This window comes from Danio rerio, chromosome 7 (assembly GCF_052040795.2).
Source record: "Danio rerio strain M-AB ecotype USA chromosome 7, GRCz13ab, whole genome shotgun sequence".
Taxonomy (NCBI): Eukaryota; Metazoa; Chordata; class Actinopteri; order Cypriniformes; family Danionidae; genus Danio; species Danio rerio.
In genome coordinates, this window is record NC_141027.1 from 13,599,571 (window position 1) to 13,627,416 (window position 27,846).

Here is a 27,846-nt window from a genome sequence, read left to right on the forward strand (position 1 = left end):
TGCGCTGCACCTTGCGCCACATTGCGCCGGGTGTATGATAGGCCCCCTTAAATCTAAAGTCTGAACTAGGCGACAAAAAGATGATGACAGAATTTTCAGTTTTAGGTGAACTGTAGCTCTGCAGTAAAGCTTTTTCTAATGTAGATCATTATGTCCTTTCTAACGTGTCTCTGTCTGCTGTGTCAGTCAGGCAAGACAGCATTTCATCTGGCCGCAGAGCATGGACACCTGGAGGTGGTGGAGTTTCTCATTGGCATGGGCTGTGCTCATAACCTCAAAGACAAGGTGAGGGACGGCAAGAGTCACCTGTGCACAGACGCCTCTCAGTGGGTGCTAATTAGATTTCACTACGTGAGACATTCTAAAAATGTGCATAATAAATGTATGAGCTCAACATTTTTAGAATGCCTTGCGCCACATTGCGCCGGGTGTATGATAGGGCCCGAGATGTCACAGTGGTGGTACCTTTTCAAAAGGTACAGATTTGTACCTATTAGGACAAAATTAAACTTTATTGACTAATCTAACAAAAACTAACACCTAACACAAACACACATTCATACAAGCATAGGGAAGAGTAACTAACGTGAGGTAAGAGGTTGAGAAGGTGTAATGATGGGAAAACCTCGGAGTTTGTAAGCACAAACCAAGCAAACCAAACGTCATCAAATTCAATATAACCCTTCTATTGTCTCTTTAGGGTTGAATTTAGTTCACACCAGTTTAGATGTTGGGAGAAAGGTGATACTTGCGGTCTGTTCGTGATGTCCGAGCTCCCATTGTTGAGCACGTGGTTGGTTGGCTGATCCTTTGTTCTCACGAGGGTTGTAGTGGGGATGTCGGTGTTTTAAGCTGAAGCATCCAAAGGATTCTAGGCAGTGAAATGTCAGAGCGCGGTGCGATTAACCCTTTCCGTCTGTGTTTCCGCCTGATTTCTTGAAGGTTTCAATACTTAGGTTTGTGAGGAAGTTGCAGAGAGTTTGTAGAAGGTTTCAAAACAACGTGTTTCCAGAGCAGAGAGATGTGGAGTTGCCATGGAGTTGCGGTTCAAAGAGAGACGGGGAGAGAGAGGTTGAACAGAACGGGTGCGAAGAGAGTTTGAACAGAGGGGGGTGCGAAGAGAGAGAGAGTTTAGCTTGGTCCTAAACTTTATAGGGCGGGTTCGGATCCACCCTCCATGGAAAGTTGACCAATTAGAAGCTAACTTCCTGGAATAATAATTTTACTGCTCTTTGTCAGAGTCAGAAGAATTTGCATAGGCAAATTTTATGCAAATCGGGACAGAAATGTTAAAGTCTCTTATACGTTAATATTTTGCACTCATGTTAAAATATAATGTCAACGATCGATTTGTACAGCGAGTAAGCTTTTCAAAAAGTCCAAACTTGAACAGTATAAGAGGTTGTTTAGCTTAGGTACAGTTAAACATTATATGCAGGGGTATTAAAACCAAAAATATTAATAGAAGAGAAAGGGAAACTTTGCAAAACATATGATTAAACAAAGAGAGTAAAGTTTATATGAAAACATCAGCCTTAGACAAGCAGCTTAAAAAGTCCTAAACCTGTTTTTGTTTAATGCTGCATGGCACATTCCTTTTGGGTCGTAAATACCTTGGAATCAGGTTTCGAGTCTTCTCTGGGCAAAGTTGGCTCGGTTGTGGAATAAAAAGCAAAATAATTATGTGTCTGGTCGGCCATATTTATTACATTCGTACCTAAAAAGTACAAAAGTGTTCCTCTTAAAATTTTTAGGTACTAATATATGCTTTTGAGGTACCAATATGGCCCCATTAAGTACAAATGTGTACCATTTGAAAAGGTACAACCCCAGTGACAGCTCGAGTACCTTTATTTCTGAGAGTGTAGTGTATGAGAGTGTGTGTGAATGTGAGAGTGTATGGGTGTTTCCCAGTACTGGGTTGCATCTGGAAGGGCATCCGCTGCGTTAAACATAGTTGGTGGTTCATTCCGATGGGACTAACCTGAAGAAAAATGAATGAATGAATTAATGACTACAGCTATTTGAAAATGTGAAATCTGATGGTTCAAAACAAACAAATACTAAGAAAATTTGTCTAAATTAAGTTCTTATCAATGCACATCACTTATCAAAAATTGAGTTTTGATTTATGTACAGTAGAAAACGTGAAAAATGTCTTCATGGAGCATGATTAATCTGATGGTTCAAAACAAACAAATACTAAGAAAATTTGTCTAAATTAAGTTCTTATCAATGCACATCACTTATCAAAAATTGAGTTTTGATTTATGTACAGTAGAAAACGTGAAAAATGTCTTCATGGAGCATGATCTTTTCTTAATGTCATGAATGATTTTTAGCATAAAAGAAAAATCAATCGTTTCAATAATAAATCAATAATTAATATTTTACATTACTGTGGTGGTTGGGGTTAGGATTAGGGTAGGGGTAGACTGTAAAAATACAATCTATTGGGTAATTTAATAAATAGCATAAATAATACTTGGTACAATTACTGTTTTTACATTACTGTGACGGTTGGGGTGGGAGTAGACGTTAATAAAATACAATATAATAAATAATATAAATAATTCTCTTTAACTTTCTGTATCTGATCTAGCAATAACCAATAAATTCCTTGGTGCATATTAAAAAGGTCATGTGAAATTGCCTCAGTAGATGATGTGATTGGATGCAAGTGAACCAGTCTTATCTTGCACCATCTAAAATGTTCTTTTTATAACTCTGTGAGGACCTGAAGGAAAAGTCTATTCTCGAATTGAATTTTTTTTAGTTACCTCCTACATAATCCTTTCAGCATAAGTAACATGCTTCCAAACTCAAGATAACATGACCGAGTTTGTGTTTCATCTTCTTCACTGTGGAGGGAATGGAGCTATAGGGGTGTCTTTGGTTCCCAGAAGGTGGCCATTTTTATTTTCTTGAACAACATGGGACAAAAACAGTGGTTTAATTTTGCACATACATAAAAAAAAAGCTGAAAAACTAATGTTGTTTTAAGAACTCTCTAATGTGACCCAGAACTGTGACATTATCATATGTGATGCAGCATGGAAACACTGCACTACATCTGGCAGCTAAGCAGGGCCACAGCGACGTCCTACAGAAGATCATGGAAACTGGGGAGAACATCGATGAAAGAAACATTGTAAGTCTAAAGCCCCATTCATTCACACTAAGAACTTTTAGTCTAACAATACTTTTATTTGTATTCACACCAGTGCATGGTAACATTGTGTTTATTGCAGTGCAATGTGCACATTCACTATAGTCCTGCTGAAACCATGTATTTTTATAGAGATCTAATTATTATTATTATTATTAAGATCTTCTAGTTCCAGTTATTATTATTACACTGCAAAAAATGCTTTTCTTACTTAGATTTTTTGTCTTATTTCTAGTCTAAATATCTAAAAATTTCTATATCAAGAAGCATTTTCTAGACAAGCAAAACATATATTCTTGTTTTGAGAAATAATATGCCAAAATGAAGTGAGTTTTTCCCTTAAAACAAGCAAAATAATCTGCCAATGGGGTAAGCTAAATAATCTCACTTCAAAAAAAAAAAAAACAAGATTAATTTGCTTACCCCATTGGCAGATTATTTTGCTTGTTTTAAGGAAAAACTCACTTAATATTGGCATATTATTTCTCAAAACAAGACGATATGTTTTGCTTGTCTAGAAAATGCTTCTTGATAAAAGAAATTTTAGATATTTAGACTAGAAATAAGACAAAAAATCTAAGTAAGAAAAGCATTTTTTGCAGTAGCTTTACTCCAGAAGATCTCGGTCTTGCATGCTCTTGTAAGACTTTTGGGATTTATCTTAATCTGCCTGCTGCCTTCTTTTATCAGGATGGCATGACAGCTTTGCATTTGGCATCTGAAGGCGGTCATTATGAGTGTATCAGACTGTTGCTGGAGGCTGGTTGTAATGTGAATGAACTTACTGATGTGAGTACACTGTTGCATTACTCATTGCAGAATTGTGGGTGCATTTCAAGTGTTGTCATTAATTTTCTTCTGTACAGCAAATGTATAATTTACAGTAAGTTGAATCTATTATTAATGAGAATTGCTTAACTGTGATGGGTAACATTTGACTCTGTTATACATTTTTGACTTTACAGGGCTTGCAAAATCTGATTATTTTGATTTCATTCATTTATTCATTCATTTTCTTGTCGGCTTAGTCCTTTTTATTAATCTGGGGTCACCACAGTGGAATGAACCGCCAATTTATCCAGCAGGTTTTTACGCAGCAAATGCCCTTCCAGCTGCAACCCATCTCTGGGAAGCATCCACACACACGTTTACATACACACTCATACACTACGGACAATTTAGCCCACCCAATTCACCTGTACCGCATGTCTTTGGACTGTGGGGGAAACCGGAGCACCCGGAGTAAACCCACGCGAACGCAGGGAGAACATGCACACAGAAACGCCAACTGAGCCTAGGTTCGAACCGGCGACCTTCTTGCTGTGAGGCGACAGCATTACCTACTTTAGTGGCGCAAATGCCTCAGCCATTATTTTGATTTAAATCTGTTATTTTTTCAGTTGTACTACCAAAATCTATCTACACCGTGCCCATAGATATATACACTAGATATCGCATAGGGACCCTGAGCATGCGTCAGTAGCGCCGCCATATTTGTACAGTGCTCCCAGGACAAGTGTCATTCAACCACACTAGTCAAGACAGTGTTATAACGTGAAGATGCGGGACTTTAGCGCTGTCCACGGGTGTAGTAACGAGCAAACAAAGAAAACAAAGCACAAAGGCAGAACATTTCATAGGTAAGATTAAGTTTTTACGTTTTTGTATGTTCTGAACTTTTGTGCTAAACGGGTAACGTTAATGTTGATAATACAGTCACTTACTGCATTCACCATTAGGAAAAGCAGCACTAACTCGCACTAAGCCCTCAGCTTATGCTAGTTTTGTTGAATAAAATCAGCAAACAATGCAAAGGAAATATGACAACAAGATGCTGCGCTGCCAGAAACTTGTATTATTGTCGGCTAAGTGAAGGAGTCGTTCATAACGGAGATTCATTCACAAACTAATCGCTCCCTCCTTCAGTATGAGAAGTGAAAGCAGTTGAGGGGCTGTGTTTCAGGGCTTGATTAGATCAAATTTAACAGGGAGGGTGGATAGTACATATCCATACACACAAACACAGCTTTTTGTCAGAAATGCCTGTGGGATCGCTGATCTATCAATGTAGAAAAGTGATGGAAAATTATAAGTTTCGTAGTTAAGAAAAATTAGCATACTGACCTCCCGGAAAACTTCTGATTATAGATATATGTGTTTTTCTCTGGCTCTGGATGGCCACGGTCCTCCACTGCAGCTTGGCCCCGCATTAATTTCAAAGGAGCACTACCCTGTACTAAAATGGCGGCTCTATTGACGCATTCCTTCCAATAGACGACAACAGGGTAGGCGACATCTAATGTATATATCTATGCACCGTGCCAGGTAGGCTATCTAGATATCTTTTTGGTTACAAAAATCTAAATCAAATGTAAACTACATGTATGCACATATCTAGATATCAAGATAGCCCGCCAGGCATGGTGTAGATAGATTTTGGTAGCCCAACTGAAAAAACAATAGCCCCGGAACTTCTGTCTACCAGCCCTGCTTTATAAACCATAACAGAGCTGACGTTATCCATCATTTTGTGCTCAAGATGCTAAACTCAAACTAGTTGCCACATGGAACATCTAAAACAGAATGGGGTATATGCCGAGCTAGTGTGTTTCCCATGCTGATAAACTTCCGGTGACCTGTTATTGTGAGTTTTTTGTCATTTTATACGATTCCTTTTACAGCATCGATGTTGTAATGTAATTCAAATACATTCAGTTAAACAGACTTTGGCATTCATTTAGTTGCTCAATCGTAAAAAGAGACAAAAAGCTGTTTACTCGTACGCACCTGTCAGAATCGGCAGGTTAGCGCAGAAGCTCCATTGAATATACTGGGGTAAAATTAATGCTCATATTATAAAGACATGGCGGGGAAAATGTAATTTAATCCAGTGCTTCTTGTACAATGTAAGACCCACTTTATATCGGATATCACTCAGCCAGATGAGATCGCTGACTTTTAAAGAAAACAGACCTTTAACGCGCCAATTTTGCACTGGCATACAATTCACCAGAAAGGATTAACCCAGGTTACTGGCAAATTAAAAGTCCTATCAGCATGCTTCGGCATACACCCTATTGTATGTTTTCTTCATGTTACTGATATTGTAAAAAGTGAATGAAAACTTCACTGAAATATCACAGTAAGACTATAATTTTACTATAATTTACCATTCAGGGATTAAAATTTTGCTCAAATTAATGAGAGAATAATAAAAAACGTAGCTGCGTCCCAAATCGCATACTTATGCACTATTCTATGCCATTTTATAGTATAAATAGTGTAAGTAGTGTGTTCACACTGAAAACTCTAAAAATAATAAGTGCACTTTAATTACCCGGATGATGCACTCATTCAGCCGCTAAAATGAAGTGTGTAATGATGGACACTTCACGCACTCAACGACCGCAGGTTTGCTTACGTAGTGGAAGGGGCGGAGCTATCGGGCGCACATGTTGGATAACTTTACTTATTTTGGATGGTGAAAGCAAAATTCTCCTACGAGAGTGATTATAGCGCCTCCCGATGGTGAATGCGGTTATACTCACGGCAGGTAAAATTTGATAATTCGGTCGTTTATTTCACTGATTGGCAACCGTCAAACGTCATCAGGGAAATGGTTTATATTTCCGTTTAGTAAAAAAAAAACATTAGTGTGCTATTTGGGATGCCACTACATACATATACTATCCTGTTGAGTGTGTAAGTGCATAAGTACTTAGTGCATGAGTGCATAGTGTATTGTGTGCCATTTGGGACGCACCTCATGTCTCAATAGCTTCCAGAATTTTCCACCAGAGGAAGTGACATCACTTGGAGCAAGTCAAATGCTTTTTCTATCAGTGCTGAGGTTAAAGATTATAGCTGTTTCTTAATATGCGTTCTTTATTGGTCTCGCGTCCTCTTGTTCTCTTGTAACGTCCAACCAAAATTCAGTTCCATAACTCAAGAGCGCAAGAACGGAGGATGCATTAAATCCCGGATGCGTTCTTAATGTCGAGGATGTGTGGCTGCAGACTTGAGCACCGAACTCACTCTAGAAATCCCAGAAATCATTGCGGCTGAATAAAGGAGGTGGGAAGCGCAGCATGTTATATAGGTTTATTATTAAATTTCAGAGATAAAACTTATTTATCTCAGAAGTTTCCCTAAATGAGACGGTGAAAGGAAACATTAATATTAAATTTCTTAATAAAGGAATAAGGACATTAAGGGTGTTTATTTGCTTAAATTCATATTATAATCTGTTTTATTTGTAGTGTGCAAAGTATATTTGTAAGGTTTTTGTTCATGTTTTACACAGTATATTGAAAATGGAAAAACAATGAATCGTTGTATGAATGCTGTACTGTTTCAATAATTTTCTTTTATAAATGCGCGAAGCTCATGTCACCATCTGGAAGAACACAGCATGTCATTTCTTAGAGGATGCGTTCGGTGTTCTACAGTCTCCCGAGTTCATTCTTCTGGGGTAACCTAGCAGGACCGCTCTCCACAAGAACACATGTCCCTTCTCTGAGTTGTTGGAATTTAGAAACAGCCTCCCTCTTTTTATAACAGATGAAACGGAGTTTACCTGTTGGGACAGACACAAAATATTTTATTTATTTTTATTATTACTGAAATGACAAATAATACAGATAATAGATGTTTCATGTAAAGTTTATTTAAATTGTAATTAAATAAGCACACAGAATTAAAGTTAGACTTAAATTTCAGGGTAATCAAAGCTGAATGTTTGATTCATGAAGTTGTGACAGTCAAATTGTATATAATGGGAGTCTTTAAGTTAATATTTTAGTAAGAAAAAGATCTTGAGTACAGATACAAACATGTTTTTTTTAGGAATAACTTACTATTTTTGTGCTATTGTTTTATTTAAGTGTTTTGTTTTCGAAAAAAAAAATGTAAGTCATATTAATTATTATTTAGATGCAAAATGCACCTGCAATTCTTGGATCACCAATAAATTCATATAAAGTTAAAGTCAGAATTATTAGCTCCCCTTTCATTTTTTTTCTTCTTTTTTTAATATTTCCCAATTTATGGTTAATAGAGCAAGGAAATTTTCACTGTATGTCTGATAATATTTATTTGTCTGGAGAAAGTCTTATTTATTCAATTTCGGCTAGAATAAAGCAGTTTTTAATTTTTTAAACACCATTTTAGGGACAAAATTATTAGCCCCTTTAAGCTTATATATTTTTCAATAGTCTACAGAACCAACCATCATTATACAATAACTTGCCTAATTACCCTAACCTGCCTAGTTAACATTATTAACCTAGTTAAGCCTTTAAATGTCACTTTAAGCTCTATCGAAGTGTCTTGAAAAATATCTAGTCAAATATTATTTACTGTCATCATGGCAAAGATAAAATAAATCAGTTATTAGAAATTAGTTATTAAGACTATTATGTTTAGAAATGTGTTGAGAAAATCTTCCCTCCGTTAAACAGAAATTGGGGGAAAAAAATAAATAGGCGGGCTAATAATTCTGACTTCAACAGTAAATCTAACTGATTGAGGATTTTCAATGCATGGTAATGTGCTTCTGCAATAGAGTAAGAGGACAGCTCTTCATCTGGTGGCCCAGCATGCCTCAGCCAGTGAAGTCAGACTGTTGATACAGGCCGGCATCAATCTGGATTCAGTAGACACTGTGAGTACTACAATCTTCAGTTTTCAGCCCAATACCACAGCATACTTGCTTGTTATATTTTTGTAGCATGGAATAGTATAACATTTACTGTTCAATTCATAGAGAACCGGTCTGCATAATTCGATTCTGTTCATCTTTATTTCTATAGCACTTATACAATGTAGATTGTTATTTATACACTTATACAATGTCTATTGTAAGCTTAACATAGAAAGAAGTTCTGGTGAATTGAAACTGTCAGTCCAGTTTTCAGAGTTAAAGTTCAGTTTAGTTCAGTTGAGTGTGTTTTAAATTTCACTGCTGAAAGTCCAAACACTGAAGAGCAAATCCATCCTGCTCCACAAGTCTTATAACTGCATATACTGTAGGTGTGTTCATATTTGTTCAAAGTAAGATGAGTAATTATTGAATCAGAAAATCTAGGTACGAGGCCATTTTCATTGGCATGTAGTATTATTTCATAGCGAACCGCTATCAGACGTCAGACAAAACAAAAGCACTGTTTGGGACCAGTTTTCATGATTTGCCAAAGTTTTAATGTACATTTTAATTTTACAAATACCCTTTGTGGACTTGATCCTGTGCGAGTCGAGCATGTTCGTTCATCTCGTGTAAGAAGAAAAAATGTTTTATTTTTTTTTGGCTTCATTATATGAACACTTTTTGACCTTCAATATATACTTAAAGGGTTAGTTCACCCAAAAATGAAAAGGTACTCACTATTTACTTTCCCTCAAGTGGTTCCAAACCTTTAGTTTTCTTTTTCTGTTGAACAAGAGAAAATGTTATAAACCTGTAACCATTGAATTCCATATTATGAAAGTCAGTGGTTACAGATTTCCAACATTTTTTAAAATAACCTTCACTTGTCACAAAGCTGTTTGAGTTTCTTTTTACTGTTGAACACAAAAGAAGTTGAAAAAATGATACAGTAATTTAATTTTCGGGTGTACTATCCCTTTAAGTATAATGTAAGACATACAGTTTAATACTGGCATGTCATGCAATTCCAAGGGATTGAATTCCCAAGGAATGCATTAGCTTAAAAGTTTAGTTAAAAAAAGTCAAGCCTGATATTATTCATACAAATTCTGATTTAAAGATTTTCACCTATGATGAAAATGATCTTTTGTAAGCTGTTTGTACAGAACTGTGTGTAGGTATAGTGTTTCCACAGTCATATTAAGGTGATATAAACACATTAAGGTGATATAAACACAGTAAGTCTCTATTTTCTAACTTTAAAATAGGATCCAAATCTCTCCCATTTTGAGGCTAACCCCAACGTGATTTAAGAGTCCGGTTTCCACCCCCCAACGAATTGATTGACAGCGCCGTATTAAAATGTTTCCGTAGTAACACGTTTCCGTAATAACACGTATAATCATATCAGCAAGACAGGACATGTGCAAAGCAACCGGGAAGAGAAGATCTGTTCTGCGCTCTGTGATCATCAATCATCATTAAATGTGATCAGGAATGAATTTCACATGTTTAAAATGTTTTTTAAACAGTGCATGTGTGTAATGAATTACAGAGATTTTACTGTCTTTATCACCACAGCCATGTGTCAGTACAATTATAAAAGTAGACGCTTCAATCACGGTTTGTGGATGTTAAATCAGGTTTATTTTGAACCAGATCCTTGGTCAAGTGTGCAACCCCACTTCCCTAGACTGCTCAGGGGTTGTAACAATTAACATAACGGATATCGATACAGCAGTGGATATTAACGCGTGTGTGTGTGTGTGTGTGTGTGTGTGTGTGTGTGTGTGTGTGTGTGTGTGTGTGTGTGTGTGTGTGTGTGTGTGTGTGTGTGTGTGTGTGTGTGTGTGTGTGTGTGTGTGTGAACTTTGTCACTCGTAACGACATTGTCTGTAACTCATCGCAGAAGGGCTTGAATAAACTCCACAACAAATACGTCAAATAATCATTGGGAAAGTTCTTACTGTAGTATTTCTCACAAACTTTACGTGAGATCTGCTTCCTTCATGTCTGTCCCTGTGCTGTTTATCTGATGGAGACGGAGACACACTAACTAGCACATGGGAACGGTGTGCGGAGAGAACTCGCATTAAAGGCAAAGACAACAAAAACAGCTACAGTGTGTTCAGAGGACTACATTTAAATATCCTGAAAAGTATAATAAATAATCTGATGGGTGTTTTGAGTTGAAACTTAACAGACACATTCTGGAGACACAAAAGACTCATCTTAAATCTTAAAAAGGGATAAAATAGGTGCCTTTCAAAGTTACTTTTACTTAACTTGCAAGATGTTGTTTTTTGTAACCAGAAATGACACCGCCCTTTCCCAAAAGATAATTCAACGATGTACAAGAGGCATCATTGTTTAAAAAAAAAAAAATATATATATATATATATATATATATATATATATATATATATATATATATATATATATATATATATATATATATATATATATATATATATATATATATATATATATATATATATATATATATCTCAGCTTTTATTGACATTTGAACAAAAAAAAATTCAGAATTTGCCAGGGGTATGAATAATTTCAGGCTTGACTGTACAGTAAGTGTTTGCCAGGTGAATAAATATTATGGAAATTGTTTTACATCTTAGAGCATGCACTAGAATTAGTAATTTACTACAACCAGAATTACTGACAAAATGTGCGTTAAAAAAGCTTTAGATTCGTTTTTAGAGGCCAACGTGGATTTTGTGATTTGACTGAAATTGTTGACTCAAAAATTAACTCAAAAATTAACATTCGCTGGTAATTTACTCACTTTCATGCCATTAAATATGTCAATGATTTTTCTTTTTACCTTCAGTAGAGCATTGAAGAAGATTTATAGCCGAAACTAAACCTGGTTATTTAAAAAAATCACTATTTTAAACTAACAGCATCAGTTTGTCAGTTTGCATCTGGGCATTTTCAGTATGCACTACAAACTATCATGCTCAGGATTATTTAAACAGTTTTTTTCTCTTTCTTTAAGATTTTTTAAATTTTATTTACCCATAGTACTTACAGATATTTTTCCTTACCAGCAACATGTTTCAGCTCTACACCTGGCAGTACTCAACAACTCCACAGAAATAGTCAAGGATCTTATTGAAGCGGGATGCGACCTGGACATCTTTGACAATGTGAGTACGACTCACCCAAAAATTCACTCATAGTTCACCCAAAAACGAAAGTTCTGCCATCATTTATTCATACTGAAAAATGTTGGGGTAAAAAAAAAAACGGGCATTGACTTCCGTAGTGTGTTTTGTTCTTACTGTAGTGGCTGCTTTTTCCCCAACATTCTTCTTCAGAACATTTAGTTTGTGTTCAACAGCAGAAAGTAATACATAGACCTTTAGAACCACTTGAGAGTTAGTAAATAGTGAGGATTTAGATTTTTGAGTGAACTATCCCTTTAGATGATTTATTTTGTATAGCTCTAGGCCTGTCACAATTATCAATATATTGACGTATCGCACAACACATGGACATTTTGGGTGATGCAATATATAACGGCCATTTATAAAAAACAATTCTAGCTACACTTTAGCTGATTGTGCAACATCTCTATCTCTATTGGAGGTTTCAGTGTCAGGATGGTTAGAAAACACTATAGTTTTTACTAGAGCTGCACGATTCTGGCTAAAATGAAAATCACGTTTTTTTTTTTTTGTTTTTTTTTAAATCAAGATCACAATTTTCTCACGATTCTGTAGATGTAAAATAAAGGTTAATATTAGTGGGCTGTTATTATTGTTATTCTTAAACGTGGTAAAACAGCAAAAGGATTTGTGTAGCTGTACTGTTGGGTAAAATGCTAACTTTTGTATAGACTTGGAATGGTGGACTTTAACAGACTTTAGATTTGTCCTGGTCATTAATGCTGATGATAATTCTGATGTTAAATTATTGTGTTTGAGACATATGCTTACAATCTGTCATTTTCTGCTTAAAATCTGTCACTGACGTGATTTTCGTGAATACAGAAGACTGGGTGGGTATTTTTTGCATTTTGGCGGGTTTTGGATACTTTTTTGGCTGGAATCAGTCAGCTACATCTGGCAACACTGTGCGCTTTCGGTTTCATTTTCATTGCTAAGAGCGGTTCGTACTTACCGTGCGGCTTCCAAATGATCGCTCTGTGCCACAAACTGAATGTTATTTACAACTTTATTACCTGTTATTCACAGCCTATGCAGGTTCTGTTCACTAAAGTAGACTTCATTCACAGGCGTGTACGCGCCCGCCCTGTCTGTGGTAGTAGTTGACGGTTAGCTCGCGTCACGTGGGATTTTTGCGGTCGCAAACACATTACATGAAGACAGAAATGACATTTTTGGGGTGAATTATATCTTATAAATACAGCAGGTGACTCTTGTAACACCCTTTGGAGGTGTCCACATTGCTGAACAACGTATGTAAAACAATGTGAAGACTTGTGCGGCCACCTTTGCTTCTCTCCTGAACTTGAATATATGATTGACAGAATCGTAGAAATGCTGGATTTAAGATCGTCTAGGGCCGGGGTGTCAAACTCAATTCCTGGAGGGCCGAAGCCCTGCACAGTTTAGTTCCAACCCTGCTCCAACACACTTACCTGTAGGTTTCAAACAAGCCTGAAGGACTCAATTAGTTTGATCAGGTGTGTATAATTAGGGTTGGAACTAAACTGTGCAGAGCTGCGGCCCTTTTGGAACTGACTTTGACACCTGTGGTCTAGTGGGTCGAATCGAGATGCCGATCTTTTTATGATTAATTGTGCAGCTCTAGTATTTACTATAAATGACTATAGTATATTTTCATATGGGTGTCTGACAACTGAAAATAGATATCGCAGCCTCTGTTACTTTTTACCTTGCATATTTCTGTTAACATTTATCATCATTTAGTTAGGATATGCGTTTTTACATTCTAATTTCATTGCCTGTTTATTAAACTGCTAAAATGACTCTAAATTAAATACTTTTAAGAATAAAATATGATTCGTTTTTTGGAAGTGTACTCTCATTGTGATTATATTATGTTGTCATTCTGGCATCATATAATGAGTGGCATAAAATGGTCTTAAAATGACAATAATATTATTTATAGCAATTTATTTTGGTGCTATATATAGTAAAGCAAAAAATAGATATTGTGACAGACGTATATGGCACCTTTCAACTAGATTTCTCAAACGATGAAAAATCCATAATTAAGTAAAGGCTAAAATAAAATGTATCATTTAATTTGAGCTTTTACTTGATTATCCATTTTACATACAGTTGAAGTCAGAATAATTAGTCGTCCTGAATTATTAGCCCCCCTTCCCTCCCCCCTGTAAATTTTCCCCCAATTTCTGTTTAACAGAAAGAAAAAAAATTTCAACACATTTTTTAGACATAAATGTTTTAAAAACTCATTTAAAAAAACTGATTTCTTTTATCTTTCTTTTTTTCTTTTCTTTTTTTCTTTTATTATTGACTTCAACTGTGGTTTTAAACTTTTTTTTATTATTTTTTTTACATTTATTAGTTATTTTAGATTGTTTTAAATTAGAAATTGTAAACTTTTCCTCCTTTCTGTCTGCTAAGGGACAATTCTAAAACTATTTTTAAATATTAGAGTTTGTTAATGGGGTTTTATAGTAGATAATTTAAGATGAAAATTATATTAGCCACAGGGTTCTCACGGGTCATGACATTTCTGAAATATAATGGAATTTTTAAAGGCGTATTCTAGACATTGAAATTCAGGGAATCAAGTCATGAAATATTAGGGAGTTTTGTTTGTCATATTATATTTTACTGTCATTTTATTTAAAAAAAATGTTTGCACTTTGGTTTTTAGCACATAGACATGATATACAGTTGAAGTCCTGAATTATTACCCCCCAAGTATATTTATTCCCCAATTTCTGTTCAACAGAAAGCAGATATTTTTCAACACAGTTCTAAACATAATAGTTTTAATAACTCATTTCTAATCACTGTTTTATTTTATCTTTGCTATGATAAAAGTAAATAATATTGTACTTGACATTTTTCAAGATACTAATATTCAGCTTAAACTGGCATTTAAAAGCGTAACTAGGTTAATTAGGCAGGCCATTGTATAATGATGGTCTGTTTGTAGACAATTTAAAACATATTGTATAAGGGGGCTAAAAATATTGACCATAAATAGTTTTTTTTTAATTACAAAACTGCTTTTATTCTGGCCGAAGCAAAAAATTAAAACTTTCTCCAGAAGAAAAAATATTATAGGAAATACTGTAAGAAATTTTCTTCACAAAAGGTTGAAATGACAGTATAACACCAAATTTTTATTATTATTTTTTGTATTACAGCGGCTTCAGACTGCTTTGCACATTGCAGCAGAACATGGACGACTGAACATCGCTGAGACGATCCTGATATCTGGAGTCAACCTCAATCTGCTCGATAAGGTGCAGGTTAACCTTTTCCTCAGTTAAACCTGGGTGTGGTGGATGATGTGTTTTCATATTATGATATAATTCTGATCAAACAAATTAAACATGCTTGCTCTAAATGTTACAGCAGGGGAAGTCCTCACTTGATGTTGCAGCACGAGGAAACCATGTCAATGTCGTTGACATGATTATCAAAGCGGATCGATTTTACAAATGGGAAAAGGTATGTTTAATGTAATTAGTTAGACCAAAAATAATTCAGACGCCAAACACAACTTCAAATCAGAAATGGTGGGACAATATGGAAAACGCAAATATAAAAGAAAGTGATTTCTACATTTACTTTGACTTGTGTTTCATTGCAGACAATATAAACACAAAATATTTCATGCTTTGTCTGGTCAACTTCATTTCATTTGTAAATATACATCTTTTCCTGTCATTCAGACCTGCAACACTTTCCAAAAAAAGTTGGGAGTAGTAGTAATTTAGGGTTAGTAACCAGGTAAATTGGTTAAATAAGGATGTGATTTAAAGCAGGTGATGTCAGCAGGTGATTGTAATTATGATTTGGTACAAAAGCAGCATCCAAGATCGAAAGGTCTAGTTCTTTAGGAGCAAAGATGGGCCGAGGATCACCAACAAATATGTGAGAAAATTATTAAAATGTTTAAAAGCACTGTTCCTCAAAGAAAGATAAGAAGACATTTGGATGACTTCAGCAGTGCATAACAACATTAAAAGATTTAAGAAATCTGGAGGAAATTCAGTGCGAAAAGAATAAGGGTCCAAGCTAAGCAACCATAGTTGGCTGAAAAAATACATAGTAACAATACATAGTCACATCCACAAATGCCAGTGAAAAGTGTACTTTGCCAAAAGGAAGCCCTATGTTAACAGTGTCCATAAGCGCTGTTGACTTCTCTGTGCTTGGAGGCATTTGGGATGGACCATCACACAGTGGAAATATTTAAGGATTTTTTTTGGAAGAAAGAGACTCAACTTGGGGTCTGGGTGAGTCCTAATGCCCCAGTAAAGTGATGGGACACTATACTGTCAGTGAGCGTCGTCTTTCGGATGACACGATAAACAGAGATCCTGACTCTGTGGTCATTAAAAATCCCATGGCACTTCTCCTAAAAGAGGTGTGTAACCCCGGTGTCCTGGCCAAATTCCCTCATTCAGCCCTTACCCATCATGGCCTCCCAATCACCCCATCCACTGAATTGTCTCTATTTCTCCACTCCACCAGTAGCTGGTGTGTGGTGAACGCACTGGCACTTTTGTCCTGTGGCTGCCGTCGCATCATCCAAGTGGACGATACACAGTGGCGGAGGTGTAAAGAGACCCCACTCATGATTGTGAAGCACTTTGGGTGTATAGCTATACATGATAAATGCCCTATAATACACATTACATTACCAGCAACATTTCCAAAAGCCAGGGTTTGTCATGGTTATGTCAGTGTCCTTGGCAAAGGTAACTTGCACTTCTGTGATGGAACCATTAAAGTTGAAAAGTACATGGAGATTTTGAAGCACGATATGCTGCCCGTGCATATTTTAACAAGACAATGCAAAACCACATTCTGGACACATGGCAAAGTCCTGGCTGAGGAGGAAGAGGATACAGGTACTTGACTGGCTTGCCTGCAGTCCTGACCTGTCTCCAATAGGGAATGTGTGGAATATTTTGATGCGCAAAATGTGACAATGAAGACTCCGTACTGTTGCCCACCTTAAGACTTGTTTGCAGGACGAATGGGACACAATTACACCTGAAACATTTCATCACTTGGTGTCTTCAGTCCCTAAGCATCTTTTAAGTATTGTGAAGAGGAATGGCAGCATTGCAAAGTGTTAAATGCTTTACTGTATCAACTTTTTTTTTTAAATGTGTTGCAAGAACCAAAACTGGAATACAAGTTTATTGGTAAAATTAAATCATTAGGATCACTTTAAATAATGTTGCATTGTCTACAATGAAATACAAGTCAAAGTAAATTTAGAAATTACTACTTTGTTTTTTCATTCGCGTTTTTCTTACCGTCCCTGATTTTTTGTCTTAAATTCGACTTCTTATCAATTAGAAATGATCAGACCGGAGGTTTTGAATATCAGAAAATAGACTTTATTCTCCATAATAAAGCCGAGAAAGAGCAGAGCAGACCCCAGAGCATTCTGAAGTCTCTCCTGGACACTTCCTATCTCTGGTTCTCTCTTTCCAAAGTCTCTCCTGCTCCTTCTGAAGTCTCTGTGTTTTTTACAATCTTTATACAGGTTATTTTCCACACCCCTAGGTGTCTCATTTTAACTTTTAACCATTTTAGGATAGGTTTTTACTAGGGATGTAACGGTATTGTAAATACCGTCATACCGCAATATAAATTTTTTTCGATATTACCGTAGTCGCATGACTCGGTAAAACTATAGGTCTTCTGAGAAAATTTGCTCAGGCGAATGAAGCGAACGGGAGGTACCGGAAACTACAATTCCCATCAGCCCAGGCTTGACCATCATCCCTTGCGGTCTGTTGTCGCTACAGATCCAGTAATGCGGAAATGGAGTGTGCTGCTAGAAGCGGGGATGAAAAAGAGCTGGAAAACTCTAAAGTGGGTGTTGTCGCCGCGCGCGTACTGAATAGCGGTGTTGTCGCACGAGTTCTTATCAGCTGTGTTGTCGCGCGCGTTCTTATCAGCTGTGTTGTCGCGCGCGTTCTTATCAGCTGTGTTGTCGCGCGCGTTCTTATCAGCTGTGTTGTCGCGCGCGTACTGAATAGCGGTGTTGTCAGCACACTGTTCAGATTGATGCAGACATGAGACCTCTATCTTACTCATGGTTTGTCCTCTCAAGTGGGGGAAAGACAATGCACAACGTTACCCACTGCTGTCAACCTGGGCCAAGTCATATCTCTCTTGTCCCAGAAACCTCAGTCCCAAATGAGAGGTTTTTTTTCTGTTGCAGGGGACATTGTAAATACCCAGAGATACCAGCTTTTACCAGATTATATTTATATGATAATTTTCCTTTAAACCCATCTCTATCTAAGTGAGTGAGTGATTAAATGTTGAATGTGATGAGTTTTCAACAATACTAAATTGAAACTTTATTTTTTTTACATGGTTTAATATTTTTTTGTTATTAAAATTGAAGTTCCTGTTTCAAAGCTTACAGATAGATGAATAATTTGTATGTCATTGACACTTTTGGCACTTTTTTGGAGTATTTTCATAAGTTTTGTTTTTTCCTGTAAATGATTCAATAAATACCGTACCGTGACATTCATACCGAGGTATTACCGAACCGTGAAATTCTGATACCGTTACATCCCTAGTTTTTACTCTAGGTGGCCCTGTTATTCTTGGCTCACAGCCCACTAGCTTATGTCAACAGAGATGTTACAGGTCTGTGTCAGCAACTGTTTTGACACCAGAGCATAGATGCAAAATAACTAAGTGTTTACATACATTGTCATGATAGCATAATAACTTGATAATATGTTACTCACTATAAGCTTCATACAAGTATTTAACATATATAATCAGTGCTTTACATATTCAGTTTTACACAATTAGTCATTCAGTCATTCTTCTGCTAGTGTTGCTCCTGTGCCGACATACTCATCTTACACAGACACATCACTGTATTTTTAACACACGCTGGCATGTTTACTGCAAACACTCCATACATTTTGAGAAGAGAAAATTAATTGCTTTACACTGAGAGAATAGAAATCTTCTTCAATTTTTCTGATTTAGGGTTGTACATTTTGTTGATAATTTTATTATTATTTGTTTTGCTGGTTGCTGCAGGACAATATAGTTAATTTACTGTATGTAAGTGAGGTGAGCAAAATAATGTAAACTATGACATATCATACCCAAAACGTCTTCAGCTAGTGAACTAATAATCAACAGGAAGTTAAAAACCTGCTGCAGCCAGTATGAGAAAATTGAAGTTCAAGTTTGATGAATTTGGTTTACAACAGAAACTACAGGCTGACATCGAGGAGAAGAGGGAACAACTAAATATTTATAGTTGTGATAATATTGTCAAACATTTCTCCGATGTATTTTGGTTGACTGTAATTATTACATACTGTTCCATCTGTCAGTTATCTGATATTATAAAGATTAATGTACTCTCACAGAGTTTAACACGGATTTCATGTCATATTTTATTACAACATTCGAATCTATAACGAATAAAATGATAATGTGAGAAATATGGTAGGTGTCTAAATCATTTTTTGATGGTTCATTCAGGTAAATGACTTTGTTGTGTGGTATTTTTGATGTGTAAACTTGCTTTCTAGGAAAATGTTTCGAGCGACTCTGACTCTTTGGTTGGAACTAGTCTTACCTTTAAACAGGACCATCAACCGGAGACGCAACACATCCGATCTGTCCTGTGGAAACTCGCCAGCAGATTTCTCAAACCAGGCGAGTGGAAAACACTGGCGCGACACTGGAAGTTCTCTGAAGCACATATTCGAGCCATAGAGCACCAATGGACAGGTAAAATATTTAACATAATACACTAGATATTATACATAGGGTCAAATGAAATGGGGTTATCATAAAGCAAATCAGTGAACTTTTTCAATCATGTTTTGATTGTGTGCTGTTGAATTATATTATTCATTATTTAGCATTTTTTATGCCAGAAATATTTGCTGTCATAAATTTGTACAAAGATTACAAAGACCCACCAAAATATAATGTGGTGTACCATTAATTGTTATACTCCATAATTGCATTAGGCATGTTTAGATTATTTTATAATTTTAAAAAAGAAAAAAATGACAGGAGGGCTAGTAATTTTAACTTCAACTGTATATATTTTTATTACATCCTTATACGGATTGGGTGTTTGTCTGTAAAAATCTGATAGTCTCTGAATTTTTAAAGGTACTAAGAGCTACAAGGAGCACGGGCACCGAATGCTGCTCATCTGGCTGCACGGCGTGATCACCGCTGGAGAAAACCCCATCAAGGGCTTGTACGAGGGTCTGATGGGAATCTCAAGAGTCGATCTGGCAGGTGAATTCATTGTTCATCATAAAATCTGTTGATAAACCTGTGGTGAAGCACATCAAGACAGAACGCTTATGCATTATACAGTATGTGCACTTAACACCTCAAAGGCAGTCAAATGATGATTTTTTTTTGTAAAATACACGCTGATGCTTGGAAATGCCAATGATAATCTGACAATGTGTGTTATTTACCACAGATATTAGGGTTGTCAATATGCTCAATATAATACTGAACTGTTTGGTTCAACCTCCACAGTTCAATACGCATATGGAAACTGTGGTGGTTTTTTGGGTGGGTTTTGCATTTAAGGACCCCTTTAAATAGAAAATGACCAGACAGAGCATGTTTTGCAGTACATCTCATCTCATGCCTTCATGCACTGACACTCCTATATGTTTCCTAAAAGCATTTGTTGTTATTAGTATATTGATATACAATATGAAGCTCAGCTCATAGTAAAGTCACTTCCAAAAATAGGGAAAAAAAATGTTTTGGCCTCATGCTAAATTTATTCTTTTGATTTCTACCGTGAAATGATTTAGTTATTCAGAAATGTTATTCTTTGACCTTATCTTGAACATAATTGTTTACTAGATATTTTTCAAGACACTTCTTCACAGCTTAAAGTGATACTTAAAGGCTTAGTTTAATTTTGACCTTAAAATTTTTTTTAAAAATTAAAAACTGCTTTTATTCTAGCCGAAATAAAACAAATAAAGACTTTCTCCAGAAGAAAAAATATTATCAGACATACTGTCAAAATGTCCTTGCTCTGTTAAACATAATTTGGGAAATAATTAAAAAAGAAAAAACAATTCATCATGCAGTTGCTGTAGATTTGTTGGCTGCACATCTATGAAGTGAGTCTCCCGTTCCACCACATCCCAAAGGTGCTCTATTCGATTGAGCTCTGGTGACTGTGGAGGCAACTGTAGGGATTATATAAAGTTTTAACCCAAAGAATGACCAGTCTGTCAGATGAAGAAGAGCCGGAGTCAGAGATTCAAATAAATATATAAAGTTTACTCATCAGCAGAAGCCAGCTTCAACACTCACAATGAGTTCCTAGGCCACTCTGCCTTACAGTAAAACAATTCAGCAATTATACTCCTTCCCACAAGTCCTGGGATCCAGGTAAACAGTTCTCATTGGTTACGGCAAAAATAGACAATTCTAAATGTGTGTGTTGATGAAGGATTGTATCTAACTTTAGATATGGATGTCCTAAATGTGTGCGTCAATAGAGAATTGTATCTAACTCCAGATATTGTTTTGTTCAAAATCATTGTCTGAGATGATTCACGTTTTATGACATGATGCATTATTCTGCTGGAAGTAGCCATCAGAAGATGGGCACACTGTAGTCATTAAGGGATGGACATGGTCAGCAACAATACTCAGGTAGGCTGTGGCGTTGACACAATGCTCAGTTGGTACTAATGGACCCAAAGCATGCCAAGAAAATATCCCCCACACCATTACACCACCAGCCTGAACCGTTGAAACAAGGCAGGATGGATCCATGCTTTCATGTTGTTGACGCCAAATTCTGACTCTACCATGCAAATTTTGCAGCAGAAATCGAGACTCATCAGACCAGACAACGTTTTTCCAATCCTTTATTGTGCAATTTTGGTGAGCCTGTGAGAATTTAAGCCAGTTTCCTGTTCTTAACAGACAGGAGTGGCACCCGATGTGGTCTTCTGCTGCTGTAGCCCATCTGCCTCAAGGTTGGACGTGTTGTGTGTTCAGAGATGCTCTTCTGCAGACCTTGTTTGTAACGAGTGGTTACTGTAGCCATTCTTCCTTTCTAGTATGGCCATTCTCCTCTGATCTCTGGCATCAACAAGGCGTTTGTGCCCACAGAACTGCCGCTCACTGGATTTTTTCTCTTTTTCTGCCATTCTCTGTAAACCCTAGAGATGGTTATGTGTGAAAATCCCAATAGATCAGCAGTTTCTGAAATACTCCATCCAGCACCAACAACCATGCAACGTTAAAAGTAATTTAAATCAGCTTTCTTCCCAATTCTGATGCTCAGTTTGAACTGCAGCAGATCGTCTTGACCATGTCTACATGCCTAAATGCATTAAGTTGCTGCCATGTGATTGGCTGATTAGACATTTGCATTAACGAGCAGTTGGACAGATGTACAGTACTTAATAAAGTGGTGAGTGTAGATGTGTTACAGATCAGCTGTTCATTTCTTAAAGCAGATGTTTAGTCTGTTGAACATCAGCCAAAATTTCATGCAAAATATATGAAAACAAATATTGTAGCAGTGCAGAAACTCTCTGGAGTCAAGTGGTCTCACTGTCTACAACCTTTCTTAACCTTTTCTTTTTTACCTTTCTTTTTTGTCTAAACAGAAAGCATGCGACAGCTGGCAAATGCAGATCCCTCTTCTGACAAAAAATGCTCTACAATGTGACTGGAGATCACTTGAGAAGGGTCTAGATTGAGCAGACGCCAACCAGGATGCTGTTGAAAAACAGAGCGACGATGATGAAACTACAACTGCAGCGATGTGACCGAGAGGAAAACATTGCCTGTTCACACCAAGAGCAAATATTCACAGCAAACCAAACTTTAGATTGAAATGATGCATTTCTGAGGAAACGTTTGCCCCCGGGTGAGATGCATCTAATGACTGTTTTTGAGGAGGACAGGTATATTTCTCTTTTCTCTGCTGAAAAAAATCTCACAAAGAAATAACGTAATTATTTTGGTCATGCAGTTTTTTTTGCATGTCTTTCTGTCTTCTGTTTAATTGCAGATGCATTTTTATTCTGCTGTAATGCAACAGTTTTAGTATTAGGAACAGGTAATCTTACTGGTGCATTACCAAGGATGCAGAGTAACTCATACACTACCAGTCAAAACAGTATGGTTTGTCATTGTTTTATTATTGTTATTATTTTTGAAATCTCTTCCTCTCTCAAAGCTTGCGTTTAATTTGATCCAAAGTACAGCAAACACTTTACAAATGTTTACAGTGCATCCGGAAAGTATTCATAGCACTTATAATAAGGCTGTAAGGCTGGAAAAGTGAAGCGCTATGAACACTTTCTGGATGCACTGTTAATATATTTACTATTAGTTAACTGTCATCTATTTAAATATATCCCTGTAATTTCAAAACTGACTTTTTAGCATTATTAGTCACATGATCCTCTCAAATCATTCTAATATGCTGATTTGCAGTTTAAGAAACATTTATTGTTGTTGTTGTTATCAATATTTATTAACACGCAAGTATTTCAGGATTTTTTGATGATTCGAAGATCCGCATTTTTCCTAAATTAAATTAAATTGTAGTATTGCACACTATGCTGCTCAAAAACTTGAAGTGATGAAAAAGGTATTCATAATGTCACATGAGATGCATTTCAGATGAATGCTGTTTCTTTCGAACTTTCTATTGATTCTTCTAATCCACTTTTTTTCTACATAATAAAAGTAATAATAAATGTTTTTTTTTTAGCATCAAATCAGCATTTTAGAATGATTTCTGAACAGTCATTTGACTGGAGTTATGATGCTAAAAAATCTGCTTTTAAATCACAGAAAAAAATGACATTTTTAAATATGTTTAAATAGAAGTTTGAAATGGTATAAATATTTTAAAATATTTATACGTTCATAAATCAGGAAGCATTTTTTTTAGACAAGTACTTTTGTCTGGTTTTCAAAAGAAAAAAAAAAAAAGAAAAAATGGCAAGTTAAAATTTAGCAAGTTTTCCATAAAACAAAGTAAATCTGCAAGTGCTGTAAGTAAAATAAACTTGTTTTTAGATGATTTTACTTAACCAAAAGGCATTATTGTTTAGCTTCTTTTCTTTTTAGCAGAATCTCACTAAATTTGCATTTTTTTTCTTCCGAAAACAAGGAAAAAGTGTTTTTCTTGTCTAGAAAATGCTTCTTGGTTTAAGAATTTTTAGATATTTTTACTGGAAATAAGACTAGCATCTTACCAAGTAAGTATAGTCAATAAATTCTGTTGCAAAATATTTCGTTTTAAAAATGTTAGTGTGAACACTCGCTTATAGCCAACCTATTGCTAAAGGTTTTAGTTTTTTAGTCTGGACCAAAACAAAAAAAAATCTAAGTATGAACTCACTCTAAATGTGTGTGATGGATCTTAAAGGCTTGAACTTTTGTATATTGTGCTGTTAATGTGGGACAAAAAAAATGTGTTATTTGGAATAAACCCCTTCAGTGTTTCACGCAGAATTGGTTTTGGATGACAAAATCAATTTCTCGAGTTTTGATTAACCAGTATCAATTCTTAATTACAAAGAGTTGTAGTGAGCCTGCAAAAAAAGCATGACATAAACTGTATTTGCTTGATTTGTTAGTGTACTTGTTTTTAGGGACCAAAAGTGTCGACAGCTGAAAATTACGTTTGCAGTTTTTTAGCCACAAGAGAAAAATGTCTGCTTGCATCAGCGTTACGCTGGTAAAAATACCTTTCTCGGCTTGTTGAATATTACTGTCGATAAAATGTGGTTATTTTATTGGCTTGTAAATTCCTACAAAATTATTTTATATTATTTAATAAAATAATAAATAACTATTACAAAGCGTTTTGGTTTTCAGTCAAGTGCATTCAGAGTTTTTGGTTTCAGCCCAGAAATTCGATTTCAGTGCATCCCTACTTGTTTTAAAGTGATGGCAGGTGGTGTTAAGGTATTATTTTGTTTAACACTAACAGTCTGTTCATTTTTGGGATGTTCCAATACCCTTTTTCCCTTTCTGATACAGATTCTGATACCTGAGCTCAGAGTATCGGTTGATCCCAAGTACTGAACCGATACCTGAGGGTGTACCTGTAGAAACAGTTGTGTATACAGCTAGCCCTGTATAAATTGACAAAAATAATTTATGGTGTGCTTCAGACTTATCCATTAATAAAACACGAACATATACATATAGTCAACTACAATATGTTTATTATGTGACTATTTTACTATCAGATATTTAACAGTAATATTATTTACTATATTTAACTGAGACACAAATCAAACACCATAAACTGAAAAAAAATCTATTGAAGTTTTATAGCATAATTGTATAAAAATCAGAGCAAAAAATAAAGAAGTATAGAAAATAAATAACCCTTTAACTCTTTGAAACCCTGTTCTTCTTCACCTTTACTAACAGTAGTTGTTGTGACAACAAAGAAGAACTGACTCTGGGTTTACAGTATTCACTAAAGCTAGCTGGCATACTGTATGTCTCATTTAGAAAGTTGGTATCGGAGCAGTTTATGATTTCAAATACTGGCCCGTACTGATGCCAGAATATTTGCAGTATCGGGGAGTATTTCCAATACTGGTATCGGTGTTAATAGGCGAGTATTTCTGATACTGGTATTGGTATTAATCGGCGAGTATTTCCGATAGTGGTATGAGTATTAATAGGCGAGTATCTTCGATACCGCTATCAGTATTAATCGGCGAGTATTTTCGATAGTGGTATCTGTATTAATAGGCGAGTATTTTCTATACTTGTAACGGTATTAATAGAAGAGCATTTTCAATTTTAGTATCAATATTAATCGGCGAGTATTTTCCATACTGGTATTGGTATTAATAGGTGAGTATTTCCGATACTGGTATTGGTATTAATCGTTGAGAATATTTTCTATACTGGTCTTTGAATTAATCGGCGAGTATTTTTGATACTAGTATCGGTATTAATCTAAGTATTTCCGATACTGGTATCGGCATTATTCTAAGTATTTCCGATACTGGTATCGGTATTAATCGGTGAGTATTTTCTATACAGGTATCAGTATTGATCGGCTAGTATTTCCGATTCTGCTATTGGTATTAATCGGCGTGTATTGTCGATACTGGTATCGGTAATAATCGGTGAGTATAATCGGAGTGTATTCGCGATACTGGTTTCAGTATTAATCTTTGAGTATTTACAATACTGGTATCGGTATTAATTAGCGTGTATTTTTGATACTGGTATAGGAATTAATTGGCATGTTTTTCTGATACTGGTATTGGTATTAATCGGCGTGTATTGTCGATACTGGTATCGGTATTAATCGGCGAGTATTTTCTGATACTGGTATTGGTACTAATCAACGTGTATTGCCGATACTGGTATCGGTATTAATTGCCGTGTATTTTTGATACTGGTATGGGAATTAATTGGCTAATATTTCTGATACTGGTATTGGTATTAATCGGCAAGTATTTCTTATACTGGTATCGGTATCAGAATAACCCCAGTTAATTATTTTGATTTGATTGGATTTATTTTGAACCGTATAGTCAAAACCAAGACTCTTAAAACCAATTATTTAAACAAATATATTTAATCATAATTTACAAAACATCTCAAAAATAAAAACAGATTTTTAACTAGTTTGAAATGGACTGGGATGAATCACAATTTTATTAATATTTGTTTCTCCACCACATTACCCCCAATTCCACATCATCCAATCAATTCTTGAAATTTTTCCTTCGTTTATCTAATTTTATTTATTAATTAAATTCACATTGTGCTCAAAACTATATGCAGACAGTTTTTATGGCTTTTGTAAAGATTTCTAAACCTCAACAGGAATTATAGTGCAGAACTTGGCTAATATTGACGTATGAAAATGTTTCTGAGATCAGATGCAAATTTGCAGACACCAGTTGTTCTTGGTTAGTAACGAGACCATATATAGAAACGCCATTATTTATACAAACTCCAGTAACCTGTGTTGCAGACACTCTTAGACAAGTATATTCAATGCAAATGAAACAATCGACACCAGCCGTGTTTGAGGAACAGGCAGATGTTTTCTTTTGGATTGTTTTTGCCAAACTGTTTCATAGCAACACAAACTTGATAAACACAAATATTAGAACAGGAAGTTACTTTCCTGTAATTTTGTTGCTAGAAGGCTTCCTTCCAAGAAAGGGTTACGGATTGAAGCAAAACCCTGATCAAGAGTATTAAAATTGCAAAGGTGCTCTGAGCAGCTCTTAAGCCCAAAGTCTTTATGATTTATTTTTTCCCAGTAAGCCAGTCACATGCAGATATACAATGCCTACACACAACCAGTTGACTTTTCTTTTCTCTTTGTTTGATGCGGTGTTTAGTCAGAAATGCATTACAGTGCTGTGGTAGCGTTGGGTGCAACTTCTGTGGATGTTTTGATTCACCCTGGGTTGATTTTGGGCCCTATCATACACCTGGCGCGGCGCAATACTTGTATGGTAGTTTCAGCTTGGCGCAAGAGTCGTTATAGGCGTTGCGCTACGCTGTTTAAATAGCAAATGCATTAGCGCTCATATGTGCGTCCATAGGTGTTCTGGTCTAAAAAGGAAGGCGTTCTGAGGCGCACTGCTGGCGCGTTGCTATTTTGAGAAACTAAAATAGATTTTTCATTAGACCAAAACAAACCCGGTCTAAACTCCGGCGCAGAGTTGCGCCTCACTAACACACTGCTTAATACACAGAAGAGAGCAATAGGCAAATATCTTTACATATGAAAAAATTTAAATATTAAGGATATATATAGGATTTAAATATAAAGGATTAAA

At 35.9% G+C, this 27,846-nt stretch overlaps 1 protein-coding gene across 5 annotated transcripts in view; it reads left to right on the forward strand.

Annotated features, from left to right (window-relative positions):
• The window catches only part of ankdd1a (ankyrin repeat and death domain containing 1A), a 36,785-nt gene extending 11,912 nt beyond the window's left edge, over positions 1-24,873 (forward strand). The window contains exons 6-15 of one of the 5 annotated variants that reach the window (XR_015494878.1): positions 187-285; positions 3,053-3,151; positions 3,860-3,958; positions 8,733-8,831; positions 11,882-11,980; positions 15,169-15,267; positions 15,380-17,551; positions 18,586-19,768; positions 20,162-20,293; positions 22,660-24,027. Coding sequence is in view for 3 of the 5 variants with exons in the window: in XM_087259814.1 (XP_087115940.1) it covers positions 187-285; positions 3,053-3,151; positions 3,860-3,958; positions 8,733-8,831; positions 11,882-11,980; positions 15,169-15,267; positions 15,380-15,475; positions 19,567-19,768; positions 20,162-20,293; positions 22,664-22,752 (1,113 nt within the window). In the remaining 2 variants the exon portion in view is untranslated. 5 annotated transcript variants of the gene reach the window in all.
• The last annotated feature ends 2,973 nt before the right edge of the window (positions 24,874-27,846 follow it).